At 42.0% G+C, this 17,625-nt stretch overlaps 1 protein-coding gene across 2 annotated transcripts in view; it reads right to left on the bottom strand.

Annotated features, from left to right (window-relative positions):
* Positions 1-17,625, bottom strand: part of SLC22A3 (solute carrier family 22 member 3) — a 46,945-nt gene that overhangs the window by 14,338 nt on the left and 14,982 nt on the right. For both annotated transcript variants that reach the window (XM_038395838.2, XM_038395839.2), the window contains exons 2-5: positions 16,515-16,618; positions 14,065-14,219; positions 8,370-8,538; positions 6,052-6,169 (exon numbers count right to left, since the gene is read on the bottom strand). In XM_038395838.2, the coding sequence (XP_038251766.1) occupies positions 6,052-6,169; positions 8,370-8,538; positions 14,065-14,219; positions 16,515-16,618 (546 nt within the window). The remainder of the gene's footprint in view (positions 1-6,051; positions 6,170-8,369; positions 8,539-14,064; positions 14,220-16,514; positions 16,619-17,625) is intronic.

The following is a 17,625-nucleotide window of genomic DNA, read 5'->3' as shown; positions in this document are numbered from 1 at the left end:
ATCGGAAGCCTACTGATCGCTATTCCTACCTACATGCCTCTAGCTTTCATCCAGATCACACCACACGATCCATTGTCTACAGCCAAGCTCTACGATATAACCGCATTTGCTCCAACCCCTCAGACAGAGACAAACACCTACAAGATCTCTATCATGCATTCTCACAACTACAATATCCACCTGCTGAAGTGAAGAAACAGATTGACAGAACCAGAAGAGTACCCAGAAGTCACCTACTACAGGACAGGCCCAACAACGAAAAGAACAGAACGCCACTAGCCATCACTTTCAGCCCCCAACTAAAACCTCTCCAATGCATCATCAAGGATCTACAACCTATCCTGAAGGATGACCCATCACCCTCACAGATCTTGGGAGACAGGCCAGTCCTTGCTTACACACAGCCTCCCAACCTGAAGCAAATACTCTCCAGCAACCACACACCACACAACAGAACCACTAACCCAGGAACCTATCCTTGCAACAAAGCCCGTTGCCAACTCTGTCCACATATCTATTCAGGGGATACCATCATAGGGCCTAATCACATCAGCCACACTATCAGAGGCTTGTTCACCTGCGCATCTACCAATGTGATATATGCCATCATGTGCCAGCAATGCCCCTCTGCCATGTACATTGGTCAAACTGGACAGTCTCTACGTAAAAGAATAAATGGACACAAATCAGACGTCAAGAATTATAACATTCAAAAACCAGTCGGAGAACACTTCAGTCTCTCCGGTCACTTGATTACAGACCTGAGAGTGGCTATCCTTCAACAAAAAAACTTCAAAAACAGACTCCAACGAGAGACTGCTGAATTGGAATTAATTTGCAAACTGGATACAATTAACTTAGGCTTGAATAGAGACTGGGAATGGATGAGTCATTACACAAAGTAAAACTATTTCCCTATGTTATTTCTCCCCCTCACCCCACCCCCCACTGTTCCTCAGATGTTCTTGTTAACTGCTGGAAATAGCCTACCTTGCTTGTCACCATGAAAGGTTTTCCTCTTCCCCCCCCCCCCCCCCGCTGCTGGTGATGGCTCATCTTAAGTGATCATCCTCTTTACAGTGTGTATGATAAAACCCATTGTTTCATGTTCTCTGTGTGTGTATATAAATCTCCCCACTGTATTTTCCACCAAATGCATCCAATGAAGTGAGCTGTAGCTCACAAAAGCTTATGATCAAATAAATTTGTTAGTCTCTAAGGTGCCACAAGTACTCCTTTTCTTTTTGCAGACTAACACGGCTGCTACTCTGAAATCTCTCTCTCTCTCTCTCACACACACACACACACACACACACACACACACACACACACACACACTAACGCCTTTGTAAAGCTAGAGATAATTATCAGGAAGACAATTCAATTTTACAAGTGAGTAAAAATGAGAAATGTACTTGACCCCCTATTAATGCACTTCCTGAAATATCACTGTCTCCTGGGCACAGCACCAGGAATGACAGAAGTTGTATATCAAAAAGGTCCCAGGAACAGATCCAAAGTGCAGCTCAGATATTAGTCAAGGTTAAGCAGTTGCAGCTGTGAACTGGGGTCATGACTGTGACTATTTCTTAAGAATGTCAGCTGAGATCTTAATAAGCGTGACGGGAAAAGATACAAGTCTCTATATTCTAGTCCAGGTTTTTAAAATACTGAAGTGTAGAAAGGAGAGATTAATCTGAGAACATGAACAGTTTTACTGACTTCTGTCTCACTCATGTATGCGTTTCCACTTCATTTTTCTCTTAACTGTTTCAGTTTACATGCCTGTAACTGCAGAAGATGCTATTCCAATCTAGCTAGTTTATCCCACTCAATCTCTTGGGCTGAGGGTGACACTGACATCATCTTGGCCTGCATAGTGGAAATGGTTTACTAATTTCTGGCCTAGCCTTTCACTGGTCATCAAAAACTCATCCATCACACTGCTTCACTTATCTACAGCCATCCTGTCCTCTAAATTATATTCTGTTGGCCAAGTAAATGAGTGGCCCAATATGTTGCCTATTCCCACACAAAAATATGTCATTAATGTAAGCTTGCTCCTGCGATTGAATAATATTCACAGAAACTCCATAACAAGAACATTATGACAATTACACAAAACTATGCACTAAAAAGCATGGAAATGACTAGTTAAGGAAAGGTATATGAATATTTCAACATATCCATCCCTGCTAATATATGTGTATCTATAAAACTTATAACTAATGATATATATGTATGTGTTAAAATAGTTTGTAAAGGTGTCAGGAAGGTCAGAGTTTAGCTTGTTTGTGAAATATGTCAGGTGAACTCTTACATTTCAAAATTGTCATTAACTGAATGTATGAATTATAAGGGTAATGGAATATTTACACACATTAATTTCTATGCTTTTTCGCACCTTTTTTTTTTGCAATGGAATATGCAGTTTTTATGAGGACTATATTTATCATAGGAGCAACCATGAGTAACTGACACTGGGTGGGAGTTGTGACTAATTCAAAGAAATTTTTTCTTACAGTGTAAATAAAATCATGCAGATTTGGGCAAAGTGTCCACTTTTGTGGAGGAAGAACAATAACTTGAAGGGATAAATGCCTAGTCTTATGTCCACGGTGGGTGAGGAAATATCTTTTATTGGAAAAAGAAAGGAGTACTTGTGGCACCTTAAAGACTAACAAATTTGTTTGAGCATAAGCTTTTGTGAGCTCAAATAAATTTGTTAGTCTCTAAGGTGCTACAAGTACTCCTTTTCTTTTTGCGGCTACAGACTGACACGGCTGCTACTCTGAAGCCTATCTTTTATTGGACTAAATACTGTTGATGAGAGAGACAAGATTTTGAGCTTACATAGAGCTGAAGAAGAGCTCTATGAAAATCAGAGTCAATGTAGTACATTGTTGCACAGTCTCTTTCAAATTAGTCATGTGTAAGGCTGCGAGTTTTTCACAGAGGTCATGGATTCCGTGACTTTCCATGATATCCATGACTTCTTCAGCGGCAGATAAGGCTGGCCCAGGGGCCTCCTGAGCAGCTCAGACAGCCCCTGGGCCAGCCACACCAGCCGGTGCAGGGGCCGTCTTGGGCCACCGCCCCCCAGTGCCATCAGCAGCAGGAGTTTGGGGGTGGGAGGGCTCAGGGCTGGGGTGTGGGAAGGGTTGAGGGTTCTGGGCAGTGCTTACCCTGCGGGGGGCTCCTCAGAAGCAGCAACATCCCTCAGCTCCTAAGGGAAGGTGTGGCCAGGGGGCTCTGCGCTCTGCCTCCGCCTGCAGGCACCATCCTTGCAGCTCCCATTGGCCGCAGTTCCCGGCCAATGGGAGCTGCAGAGTCAGTGCTCAGGGAGGAGGCAGCATGCAGAGCTGCGTGGTCGCGGCTCCGCCTAGGAACTGAGGGATGCCACCGCTCCCCAGGCACCCTTTGCACTCCCTGGAGCCACCCCCACAGCACCCGCAGCATCCCCTGGGGCTGCCCCCCCAGCATCCAGGGCACCCCCCGGGCCGTCCACCTCCCAGAACCCGTGGCACCCCTGGGCCACCCCCGCCCCAATATTTAGTCAGGGATATATAGAAATATAGAATCACAGAATATCAGGGTTGGAAGGGACTTCAGGAAGTCATCTAGTCCAACCCTGCTCAAAGCAGGACCAATCCCCAAATAAATCATCCCAGCCAGGGCTTTCTCAAGCCTGACCTTAAAAAGCTCTAAAGAAGAGATTCCACCACCTTCCGAGGTAACCCATTCCAGCGCTTCACCACCCTCCTAGTGAAAAAGTTGTTTCTAATATCCAACCTAAACCTCACCAACTGCAACTTGAGACCATTACTCCTTGTTCTGTCAAGTCATGGACTGGTCATGGGCCATGAATTTTTGTTTACTGCCTGTGACCTGTCCATGACTTTTACTAAAAATAGCCATGTCTAAAATGTAGCCTTAGTCATGTTTAATCACCAGAAGGCCTCCCAGGGTAATGAGTCTCTGATATGCAGACAAATTCAGGTCTGCATGCTCAGAGTCTGCAGGAACCATCTTGTTATGTAACTTTTAAAGATGGTTCTAGTTTAAACTTTATATCCCTGGAGTCATTCTGGGTTCCTGAGGTACAGGGGCTGCAGCATACCCACAAGGAAGATATTCTCAGCTGCCTGACCACGTTAGAAAGCACAACAGTTAGTGTTCAAGCTGCATAAAAAAGTCATTGACAGCAAACCTCCCCACCCAGGGAAAAGAGAGAGAGGCAGTTTTACTTCAAACCCATGAATCACAGACAAAATCTTTCCTCTAACCCATTTGGGGGTTATTGTGAAACTTTACCAATGTTGTTCAGTGTGCTGCTGAGTGAATATTTCCCACAAATACTTTTTCTTTACCAGCAACAAATTAACCATTCCTTTTAAAAAATCTTAATATGTTCAGTGGTGGATAGACTGCAGTCCTCTAGGGATTTTCTCCAGTGAAGCTAATGAGTTAAAACACATCTAAGGCAAACCTGTGAGGTTCTGAAGTCTGACATTTAACTTCCAAACCTGGCTTGTAGACTATGCCTACAGATCTCTTGACTGACTGTTGCTGATAGGCTATTTGTCTACATGTCCAAAGCTAAAGAAAGTACTCTTTTGAAACCATTCAATGTAATAAGATATAGTCCATGGCCATATGTAATGCCATAACACTATGACAATGTATACTTAACCACGTCAGTCCTTTCACTCCATCCAGGGCCACAAGAGAATTCTGATTCCATCAGGTATCCTCCCTTTTGCAAATGGTGAACTCATAGTCAATACAGATTCTGCTTCCCCTAGTTTAAATTTTGATCATCCCTTCCCTCCTGTGGAGAAACTCTTGGGAGGAGGGCAAATCTGTGGGTTTCAGTTCAGAGCTCCTGTTAGATCCTCCCTTTGGGCAGGAGGGGTTTGGGACCCAGTGGACCAGCCAGAGGAAGCAGCAGCAGCTCCCAAAGACCCTGATGCCTCCATGTGATTTGCCAGGTCTCCAGGACCCTCATTCCTCAAATGACGGTCCAGGAGTACTGGCAAACCACGTCCAGGTTCAGTGTGTAAGTTCATGCTGCAAGGAGCTGCGCAAGCTTTCATGCAGCTATCCATATATGATGGTCTAAGAGAGGAACATGAGCAGCGGTGTCATTGCACAGTAGTGCTGATACTGCCCACTTAAAACTGCAGTATACTTGAATAACACTCCCGTGCCTTAGAACTTTCTCTTCCCCCTACAATCGGTATGCCCTCTAAAATTTGCATGGCCCTTAACAAGCAGAATAGGCATGGAGGGGCTATTATGCTGTGCTCCCTATGTTTAATAATATAGCATTACAGTAGCAATCAAAGACTCAAATCAGGATTAGGGTATTCTTGTGCTAGGCTTTCTACAAATATGTAGAAAGACACAATCTCCACTCTGCAACATAATTTAAGGCCTCTTTGCTGAGTTGTTCCTACTCCGTTGCTCTGAACCACAAGGTCTATAATTAGGGCTGACCAAGAAAAACATCATTACAAGAAATATGAGCAAAAAAAAAACAAAATGAGAAACAACTTTGTTAGGGAATCTTATTAACCAGCTCCCTCCCTCCTCCCCCTCCCCCCCAAGTACTTAGAACTCACTCCCTTATTCAACCTTTGTATTTTAGGCCTGAGATAAATATCAGCTCCACAATGAGACTAACAGACACATCCTCCACATGGTGTATGTCAGCAGACAGACTACTACACAATACTGTCTGAGTATAAGCCGTTATGAAAGATGATGGCCCCCAGTGATTTAAGATGTCTAGTATAGTTCTTTAAGAAATGGGATGTTTAGTGTGAATTTTACATTAGTAACTCAGCACTCCCATCTCTTATGACTTCTTGGAAATGTTCTCATTTCAACCCGTGTCCTTTCAATAAACCTACTTCTTCCTTCTCAAGAGAAAAAAAAATTGAGCCAGACAACCTGTTCACGGTGTCGTACTGTAAAATTCTTCTAAACCAAACAGAAAGACCACTGGTTAAAGATCAAACAAAACTGAAGCAAACGTATGGTAAGTACCTCAGAGTAATACGGTGAGAGATATTTTCCATTGTGCTTGGCAATGGTGTGCATAATATTTAATGCCTTTTCTCCTTTTTTGCGTGTCAGCAGCCAGCGTGGAGATTCAGGAACTGCCCTGTAAAAGCACAGAGGGAGGCAAGGATTTTGCTTAATAGTGTCTTTAGAAAACCATGGGAATCATCACCTGCATTAACACCTAATGCAGTGATTCTTCAGCCTCTCAACAAGATAGAAATTCTTCCACGGACCCAGCTCCCCAGTCAATCTTCAGCTTGACTCTCAAAATACTTCATGCCATGGACAACCAGGAAGGTCCATGGACCACAGCTTGAGAACTAGTAGATTGTCTACAGTTTACATGCAACATTCAGCCATTTATCTTTATCTTTTTTATTCAAATAGTTGTTAGGTCTTGCTCAACTTTCCTGAAAGTTTCCTAAGGCCCAGAAGCCATAGGGAATTGGTGACAGGACATGTAATTTTTTGCCTCTACATTGGAGGTCCTAATCTAGTTCAGATCAAATGGTTGATTGATGGCCTATGTGAAAGGAATTGTTGACCTGGCCTAGTTCTTAGCATTGCCTGCAGTAGTACCTGTGTCAGTCCCAGGATATTAGAGACACAAGGTGGGTGAGATAATACCTTTTATTGGACCAACTTATCTTGGTGAGAGAAAGAAGCTTTTGAGCCACCCAGAGCTCTTCATCAGACCTCCAGATTTCTTCAGTTTATCTCTCACCAACAGAAGTTGGTCCAGTAAAAGATATGACCCCACTCGCCTTGTCTCCAGTGCTTAATGTATAATCAAAGAGGTGCTGGGACTCAAGCAATTATATGTTGGGGCTCAAGCAATTTTTTTACTTTCAAACTGACGGGCAAGGGCAGAGGTACCAGGACTATGAACTGACAAGCTCAGCCCTGGCACAAATTAAGCACTGCTTGTCTCTCTAGTTCTTAGCAGACAGTTAAGCATGGGATTGGGTGATTGTAGAGTTTGGATTTAGTCCCAGCTCTGTCACTAGCTTGTTGTGAGAACTTCAACAAATCACTTACCTCAGTTTCTCCAACTGCAAAGGAGAATAGTTACCCACCTTTGTAAAGTGCTTTGAGAGTTTTAGATGAAAACCACTGTAACTCTATAAGCACAAAGTTTTATTAAAACTCACCACCAGAGTTTGCACTAAGTGGCACCTTGCTGACAGTCTCAGAGAGGAAAAGGAGTGAATGACATGGAGAATGAATTACCTTTTTACCCAGAGATGTAGTTCCCTTCAGGTCAGGGTTGAGGCACACAGCTGGGAAGAGAATGATGGGTAGGTGCAGCTGATTCAGAAGTAATGCATACTTCCCCACACTGCCCTAACTAAAGTACTACAACCTTGACTTGGAGGACAACGCCTACAAGAGAGAAGGTAAGGGAGTTCACTCTCCATTCCTGTTCAACCCTGGGCCTTTTCCATTCCATTCAAATGAAATATTGCTTGTGGTCAAGCCAAACATACAAGTTAATTAACATCTCTGTGAGGTTCTTGTTCCCATCAAGTGTTTCCTGGCTCTTTGAAAGTCCCTGACCTTCCAATAATCTCTTCGTAGAATACTGGGTGGGAGAATCATAGTGCCACAGAGTCAAAGAGTAAATTAACAACAACAAAAATAACATTTAAAACTTCTAATGGGTGTTGTTCTACCAACCATTGCTCTCTCCCCTCTTTTCGTACTTGGTACATTGAACTCTGCAAGGCCAAATTCAGTCTTGGTGTACCTCCTATGTACTCAGCTGAATTACATAAGGGAACAATTTTTGGCTCAGAATGTTTGCTTGCCTTGTGAACACCTAGGAAAGAATTGAATGAAATTCCTTGTCTACTACTGGGACAGTCACAAATAAATGTAATTAAACTTTCAAAAACATGTATATGAGATCCTCCAAAGAAGTTTAATTTGGAATCCAGGCCTATGAGACCTCTACAAGGCAACCAGGGAACTTTGGAGGATGGACCCAGTGGTAACAAAAGTCCACCCATGAAAATATAGGCATATTGTGAGGGACATTTTTGGTGGATTCCAGACCTGTAAAACCTATTAGAAAATGTCAGACTATGGGTCTTGTATAGTTTGACTAATCAGAAAGGCATTTTATCAGGCCACAAAGTTGGTTTTTTCACTTCATATTTTGTAACCAGGTCTTAATCTGAAATGCATCCAACAGTAATTTCTGAAAAGTTCAGGGAAACCCTCTTTTTAAGAATTCTCCGATCTAGATCTGAATACAAAGCATGAACCTACAGAGGTCAAAATGAACACAATAACGTTACCAGTAATACAGCAGGAAAAGAAAATTGGGGAGCGTTATGGCCAGCTGAATTCCCTGCCATGTGGGAATCAGGTAAGCAATTCCAGGAAGAATCATTATTCCAAGGGTGAAGAACATCTGTATCACAATTCCAACAATCCTTCGCTGATCTGAGCCAACTATTTCTGTCACTGAAGAGAGGGGAAAAACAAACAGAAATAAACCCTATTCAAGTTAAAAATATTACATTTGCAATGTTGGCTCACGGTTATGCAGGAGGTTCTACCTTGGATTACAACTGAAGGTGCCCTTTTTTCTAAAAATTACGTGTAACCCATGTGCCTAATAGGGAGTTATTAGAGGGGGAGGAAAGGGGAGGAATGAGTGTCAGGGTCACTGTTGCTAGGCCAATGCACAGTTAGCGTTCCATGTCCAGAAGTTTCTGGAATTGGATGCTGTACTTTTGGTCATGCTCAGTAGGCTCCCTGTAGCTGGACTCAGACTCCATTGAGAGCAAATAGTTAGGGCAGCTGTTTTATAAAAAGACTCATGACCTACATGGGTTGGAAGAAGCTCAGGAACAGGAGCAGGCTGGCTTCCCCTAACTCTGAAGCATTCTGCAGCAGGCTAGTGCTATGGCTAACTCTGCAACACAGGGAAGCACTGAGAGTGTTAGTTTCTCCCTCCCATTTCCTCTTTCTATGACTATCTTCTTTCATTTTAATTGTACATCTGGAATGTTATTTGATGTTTAGCTAAATTGTTTTAGTTAAATTGTCTTAACCAGTATGGGTCACAATCTCTCTTCTTAGTTAAGTGTAATGCTGGAGAAAGAGTCATCTGTATTTGGCTCGTCTCAGTTTTTTATTTTTATTGTAACAGGGTTTTTCATTTATATACTTAATACTGATTGGTTGGTTCATTGGCTGACTAGCTGATTGAGTCATTCTACAGTTCAGAGAAAGAGAAAGAGTCTTCGTGGGCTTCAACTGGAGATTTCTGCATGCAAGAGGTGGGAATATATTGTTGCAGTGCTTTTGACCCAGCAGACTGTTTTGAGTTCATGAGCAAAGACTGAAGAGAACTCCAACCTCAACTTTTGGAACTCTGAGTTACTGCTCACTGTGAGTGTGTGGGGACTAACCTGTTCAGATTTAATTGGTTTGATTTTTTGTTTCTATTGATGTATAACTCTGAAAATAATACATGTGGATTATGAAGTAGCCCTGTTAAGGAGTAGAAAATAAGCTATTATTATTGTGTGTCTTTATCATTATAAGAGTTTATAAAGTTGGTACTTAAGAATTAAGTGAATTACTTTTGCTCTTTTTTTTAACTTGATTGCGGGGAAGTTGACCTCTGCAGATGCAGGGGAATTTGTATCACCGGTGACTGAGAGCTCCTTAACATCGAGGCTCAGAGACTTGATCTGAATACATTGAACTCCCATAACCTTTTCCAAGTAAAAACTGGATTCAGTGTAAAAGCCAAGATTCTTTGGGGGCAGCCTCTTCTTGGATTGTTCCAAAGTACCGTGTCAATAATATGAAGGGTATATCTCCAGGATATTACAGGAACCAACCTCCAAGTGTACTGAAGTCAATGTTTTGGTATAAAGTATATGTTCCCCAGAGATTGATATATGAGGCATAGTAACTTAGGCCACTGATCAGCCTTAAACGTACCTGCTGGTAAAGCAAAGGGATAAATAAATCACATTGACCAAGGCATGGTCAATATTAGAAAGTTAGGTCAGCATAACTACATCGTTCAGGGAAAAATCAACACCACTAAGTGGCATAGTTAAATCACCGAAGACATCAATGGAAGAATTTCTCCATTGACCTAGCTACCACCTCTCAGGGAGGTGGATTACTTACGCAGATAGGAGAACCTCTCCCATCTGCGTAGGTAGTGTCTACACTGATGCACTACAGAGGTGCAACTGCAGTGTAGACAAGCCCTTAGGCTATTAAGTACCTACGTCACTTTTGAAAAGGGGACTTTGCCTTAGATCTACACTACAGAGTTAAGTCGACTTAAGTTATGTCGACGTTCATAATTCACTGTAATTACATCGCTTGTGCATGTTCACACAAAGCTCCTTGTGTTGGCAGAGCGCATCCACAGTTGGTGCTCCAGTATTAACAGAGAAAGCAGTGCACCGTGGATCGCTATCCCACTGTGCAACTCACCATCTTCTGCTGCCAGAAGTTCTGGGAATGGATCACAGTGCATCATGGGGGCAGACTCACCATCCCATATTGCAGTTTTCTCCATCCCATCATTCTATGCGCTTCCAACCACTTTTCAGCTGCCCCTGTAAACTGTGTGCCCACCATCTCTTCCTGATAGCATGAATCCTGCACTGCTCTCCAGTCTTGTTATGAACACAATACAGCTGATCCTACAGTATTTCATGACCTGCAAATCTGAAAATGAATACGTGGTGCCTGTCCTGCTGTGTGCCATGGAAAGAAACAATTCAAGATTGATGTTAGCATTCACAAAGGAGCTGCACACAGTGGAACATCATTACTGGCTTTGGGAAACAAGCACTGAGTGGTGGGATCACATCGTTATGCAGGTCTGGGATGATGAGCAGCTGCAGAACTTTCGGATGTGCAAAGCCATCTTCCTGGAACTAGAAAAGGAGTACTTGTGGCACCTTAGAGACTAACAAATTTATTTGAGCATAAGCTTTCGTGAGCTACAGATCACTTCATCGGATGCATTTGGTGGAAAATACAGAGGGGAGATTTATATACACACACAGAGAACATAAAACAATGGGTTTTATCATACACACTGTAAGGAGAGTGATCACTTAAGATGAGCCATCACCAGCAGCGGGGGGGGGGGGGAGGAGGAGGAAAACCTTTCATGGTGACAAGCAAGGTAGGCTATTTCCAGCAGTTAACAAGAACATCTGAGGAACAGTGGGGGGTGGGGTGAGAGGGAGAAATAACATGGGGAAATAGTTTTACTTTGTATAATGACTCATCCATTCCCAGTCTCTGTTCAAGCCTAAGTTAATTGTATCCAGTTTGCAAATTAATTCCAATTCAGCAGTATACCTTCAAATCAGCAGCACTGCGATGGGTACCCGCATGGCCCACAGTATGCCAACATTTTTATGGCTGACTTAGAACAACGCTTCCTCAGCTCTCGTCTCCTAATGCCCCTACTCTACTTGTGCTACACTGCCGACATCTTCATCATCTGGACCCATGGAAAAGAAGCCCTTGAGGAATTCCACCATGATTTCAACAATTTCCATCCCACCATCAACCTCAGCCTGGACTAGTCCACACAAGAGATCCACTTCCTGGACACTACGGTGCTAATACGCGATGGTCACATAAACACCACCCTATATCGGAAACCTACTGACCGCTATTCCTATCTACATGCCTCTAGCTTTCATCCAGATAATACCACGCGATCCATTGTCTACAGCCAAGCTCTACGATATAACCGCATTTGCTCCAACCCCTTAGACAGAGACAAACACCTACAAGATCTCTATCATGCATTCTTACAACTACAATATCCACCTGTTGAAGTGAAGAAACAGATTGACAGAGCCAGAAGAGTACCCAGAAGTCACCTACTACAGGACAGGCCCAACAAAGAAAAGAACAGAACGCCTCTAGCCATCACCTTCAGCCCTCAACTAAAACCTCTCCAATGCATCATCAAGGATCTACAACCTATCCTGAAGGATGACCCATCACTCTCACAGATCTTGGGAGACAGGCCAGTCCTTTCTTACACACAGCTCCCCAATCTGAGGCAAATACTCACCAGCAACCACACACCACACAACAGAACCACTAACCCAGGAACCTATCCTTGCAACAAAGCCCGTTGCCAACTCTGTCCACATATCTATTCAGGGGACACCATCATAGGGCCTAATCACATCAGCCACACTATCAGAGGCTTGTTCACCTGCGCGTCTACCAATGTGATATATGCCATCATGTGCCAGCAATGCCCCTCTGCCATGTACATTGGTCAAACTGGACAGTCTCTACGTAAAAGAATAAATGGACACAAATCAGACGTCAAGAATTATAACATTCAAAAACCAGTCGGAGAACACTTCAGTCTCTCCGGTCACTTGATTACAGACCTGAGAGTGGCTATCCTTCAACAAAAAAACTTCAAAAACAGACTCCAACGAGAGACTGCTGAATTGGAATTAATTTGCAAACTGGATACAATTAACTTAGGCTTGAATAGAGACTGGGAATGGATGAGTCATTACACAAAGTAAAACTATTTCCCCATGTTATTTCTCCCTCCCAGGCCACCCCCCACTGTTCCTCAGATGTTCTTGTTAACTGCTGGAAATAGCCTACCTTGCTTGTCACCATGAAAGGTTTTCATTTCCCCCCCCCCCCCGCTGCTGGTGATGGCTCATCTTAAGTGATCACTCTCCTTACAGTTTGTATGATAAAACCCATTGTTTTATGTTCTCTGTGTGTGTATATAAATCTCCCCACTGTATTTTCCACCAAATGCATCCGATGAAGTGAGCTGTAGCTCACAAAAGCTTATGCTCAAATACATTTGTTAGTCTCTAAGGTGCCACAAGTACTCCTTTTCTTTTTGCGAATACAGACTAACATGGCTGCTACTCTGAAATCTGCTTCCTGGAACTGTGTGTGGAACTTGCCCCTGCCCTGTAGTGCAAGAACACCAAAATGAGAGCTGCCCACATGGTGGAAAAGCAAGTAGCAATAGCTGTGTGGAAGCTGGCAACTCCAACTGCTATTGGTCAGTTGCTAATCAGTTTGGAGTTGGGAAGTTCACCATAGGGGTTATGATTATGCAAGTATACAGGGCCATTAATTGCCTCCTGTTCTGAAGGACTGTGACTCAATGTATGGGAAATAATGAATGGTTTTGCAGCAATAGGATTCCCTAACTGCAGTGGGGCAATAGGTGGCATGGATATCCCAATTTTGGCCCCAGACAGATGTAACAGATTACATCAACAAAAAGGGCTACTTCCTTATGGTATTGCAGATGCTGGTAGATCACTGGGCTTGTTTCACTGACATCATTGTGGAGTTGTCAAGGAAGGTGCACACATCTTCAGGAACACTGGTCTGTATAGAGAGCTGCTTGCAGGGACTTTCTTTCCACACCAAAAAATTCCAAGAGGGGATGTGGAAATGCCCATAGTGATCCTGGGACACCCTGCCTACCTCTTACTCCCATGGCTCATGAAGCCTTACATGAAAGCTTGACAGCAGCAAAGAGCGCTTCAACAACAGGCTTAGCAGGTGCAGAATGTCCACTGAATGTGCATTTGATAGATTAAAGGGTAGCTGGCACTGCCTTTTTGGCAGGTTAGACCTCAATGAGGAAAATATTTGCATGGCTGTAGCAGTCTGCTGTACTCTGCATAACATTTGTGAAGCTAAAGCGGAAAAGTTTCCCCGGGATGGAACGCTGAGGTGGATAGCTTGGCGACTGATTTTGAGCAGCGAGATATCAGGGTTATTAGAGGGGTTCTGGGAAGGCTATTTGAATCAGGGTTATGTTATGTTCCAGTGATGATCTATCTCCACTGGTTCCTTTCACCTCAGATCATTGGTGAACAACTGTACAGTTCTCACCTACCTTCACATTCAGGTAGTCTGTCCACCAACATCCATTCCCTCAATCTCCCCACCCAAAAAGGGGAAAAGTACAGCTCTTACCAATAACATAGGCTGTCATCCAGGTTCCCTTTGCAAATACACCTTGTAGGAAGCGAAAGATCAAAAATACGTAAAAATTTGGTGCAAATGCAACAACAAGGCCACATAATCCTACTCCAAGGCAGGAGTAGAGGTAAATATGGATTCTGCCATATCTGCCAAAAAAAAAAAAAAAGTGAAAATGTTGAAATATGACTAACATTTTCCTTCTCGACTTAGTTTATGGCTGGAGTTTAAACCTTCTCCTAAGTCTTGTGTTGATGCTATGAATCTTGTAAGGTTTCCCATCACTAGGCCTTATGATGGTGACTTTCTGAGTCTGTGTTGTACTGACTCTTAGGAAGTAGAACTCTCTCCTCCGGGATACTAATCTCTGCCTCTCTATCTCCACTTTTAAAGCAGTGATTGAAAATGTTTAGGCCCAGTTTTTGGAAAACAATTTCTAATTTTGCATGGTGCACTTAAATTATAGAAATTAGAATGCCCCTATTGAAATAAATGGGACTTTTGCTATTGACTTCAACATGTGCAAGATTATTCCCTTAAACTGCCTATTTTAAGTACAGTCACACCCTGTGTAGGAAATGTCTTACCCTTTACTAGAATGCCAAATGAAGCAGCTGCATAAATACTCTGTTTAGAGCTTATATCTTCCAGTATTTTAATTTTGTATTCATTAGTATTGAATTTTAAACATTTTATCCCAACAATATTAATGGACAATCCAAACCTAACTACAGGCCCAGACTAGAGTTGGTTTTAAAAAAAGGTCAATTTTTTAATAAAAAATATTTTTGATCAAAATAAAAACTTTCATTTTTCTCAAAATTTCCTGTTTTTGTTTTTTGCTTTTGGCTGAAACCCAACCAACCAACACCCCTCTCCCCGCCCCACACACTCCAGAAACCGAAAAAAAATATTTTTTAACAAAAGCAATTTTTGTATTTTTTTCAGGTTTGTTTTAGGGTTGGGGGGAGTTGTTGTTGTTGTTGGGGAGAGGACACAAAGCAAAACTAATACAAACTTTTGATCAAAATGACTAAAAAAATACTAAGAAAAATAATTGGTATTTTTCGATAAGCTCTAGGTAAAACCCTTTGAACTATGTGGTAAAGAGACAATTACAGATCCAAATGTTGTGGGTAAGGTGTAATTCTATAATAATATAAATTACTTCATTTCATCCAACACTGTCAGGCACTTTACAAGCATCATGATTCTCTCTGATTTGATCATGAGGTAATTAGTTTATAGTTGCTGCCCTGAAATGTTGTCTTCATCCAATGTTAACCTGGCTTTAAATCTCTTTACTTTGAATACGGCTAAGTGAATACTTTCAAACAATGATTTATCCATTCACTATCTCTCTCCTTCTTTCTGTTTGCGAATTGTCTGTGTAAAGATTAAAAAAAAAATTTCTTCAGTTGATTCTTTTAAAAAAATTATTCACTTAAGAATGTTTGCAAATAATCCTTGCTCTCTACTATATTTGATAGCTTTGTTGTGTGACTTCAGTATGCAAAAGTTGTATTGTTTGCTTTTGATTGGACACATAGGTCACATGGTAGGTTTTTTCCCCTACTGGATAACCATAATTCTCAGTACAATGAGATTTTCATTGTAAATACTTTTGTTTAGGAATTCAAAGTGTTTTATCTGAGAATATTCTCTGTGTGCTCTGCCTAATAAAATCACCTACTAGGATATTCATGGATAGCAAATAGAAAAGGAGCACAAAACAGCAAAGGTTAATTCATTTTTCAAATCAAAGAAATATTCATCTACTATGAAATTCACCCTTGTATTTGGGCTGGCATGAGGACTGCACACCATTTAATTCTGACTTAATTCCTTAAAATAAGGCTTCCTTCTCCTATTTTGAAGGAAAATTGGACTTAAGTAGTGCTTAGCTCTGGCGTTGGCCCTGTTTACAGGGCTGGATTTCACCCACACATTTTTGCAGTATTCAGTCAGCTCTAAAAATGTTGAAGACCAACTGTAACCATGACCTTGGTGGTCAACATATGGGTATGTGTGAACTCAGAGGGTTGTAGCACCGAGTTTCTTCTTCCTCTCTCAAAGGAGCTGCTTTCTTCATCAATAGCCTTATGCTCCGCTCAGAAATTGCCAACCCCAAAATTCTCTGTGAATGCTTGCTTTTCATTTCTGTGTTCCTCTGTACTTCCTGAGTCCAGATGTGAACATAAATTATGAAATATCACAAGAAGAGCTCTTTTCATGCTATTTTAAGTCCTAACAGGACCAGGAAGTACTAAAAATCTCATGAAGTTTCCAGACCAATTTTACAGACTCAGGAAGTTAAGTTTAAGTGGGACCTGCTTCTTGGAATTGAACCGAACCTCCAAACTTGAATGTTTGCGTACGGTGATTACAGTACAAAATGTTTCTGCCCCTGTAAGGGTAGACTTGCATTAACACACATACTTTACCTGTCTGCAGCATAGCCTAGAATGAATGCTCCTGTCAGAAACCCCAGATTGAGAACAGCTTGTGTTAGATCTAGCATCCAGGCATTGGCACACACAAGGTTATACTGTGGGAACAAGCAAGAGATATAATAAGATTCCCCCACAGAGATAGAATATTTTTCCTCAAAGCAAAACATTTTAGCAATTGTATTGCTCCAGGACAAAAAAATGCCTGAGCAAAAACCTGATCACTAAGTGTTTGAGAAACTACTTTCAAGCTTGTTTGTTTTTTACCACCTCAGTTATTACCATCCCATCTCAAACATCCCTTTTTAATAGAAATTTATTAAGACGATTATAATGCGGGCTGCTCCAACAACTCTTGAATTCCATAGACTTCCTGTATCCCTATCAGTCTGGTTCCAGATCTACCACAGAGACTGTGTTGATATTGCTGGTTGATTATCTCCTCGCAGCGACAGACCAGGGTAAGATATCCATGATCACTTTATTGGACTTATTAGCAGCTCTTGACACTGTTGACACCTTTGCCTATCTTGTTGGATCTCAGTGTGTGGAGATATGTCAATCGAGTGTCCTCAATGGATTCTCTCTTCCCAGAGGATCTCTGAGCAAATACAGTTTCTTACTGACTGGTCTCAGATTAAGCATCATCCATCTTGTGACTTGTCATCCTTCCTATTTATTGTGTACTTGTTCAATGGCAGGCGCAGATGGCACAGAGAAATGCCCGCACTAGTGAGTCCAGATCACTGCAGTTACAGTAAACATACAGAAAATGGGTCCTCCTTACCAAAAGGCTGCTGTGTTTCAGGTTTTGTAGGCCAACTGTCCTCAACAGGAGAGACATTTGAATTGTTTTTTTGTTATACAGATTGAGCACAATAGTTTAACGTCTGCTTGCAAGGAAATGCTGCATCTATGTTTAGCTCAGAGTAAATGCAGAGCTATAACCAGAGAAAACACTAACATCTCCAAATGTTTTAATTTTTTTCTTCGTGCCTCCTAGGCAAAAGTAGAAATACTTGTCCTGTGAGGGTGCAGAAAACAAATTTCAAACCAATTTTTGACAGGTTGAAAATGTTTTTCTTGCTGTAACTTTCTCAGACCC

The sequence above is a fragment of the Dermochelys coriacea genome, chromosome 3 (assembly GCF_009764565.3).
Source record: "Dermochelys coriacea isolate rDerCor1 chromosome 3, rDerCor1.pri.v4, whole genome shotgun sequence".
Taxonomy (NCBI): domain Eukaryota; kingdom Metazoa; phylum Chordata; order Testudines; family Dermochelyidae; genus Dermochelys; species Dermochelys coriacea.
Note: the sequence above shows the minus strand (reverse complement) of the source record. Positions and strands in the feature narration are given on the sequence as shown.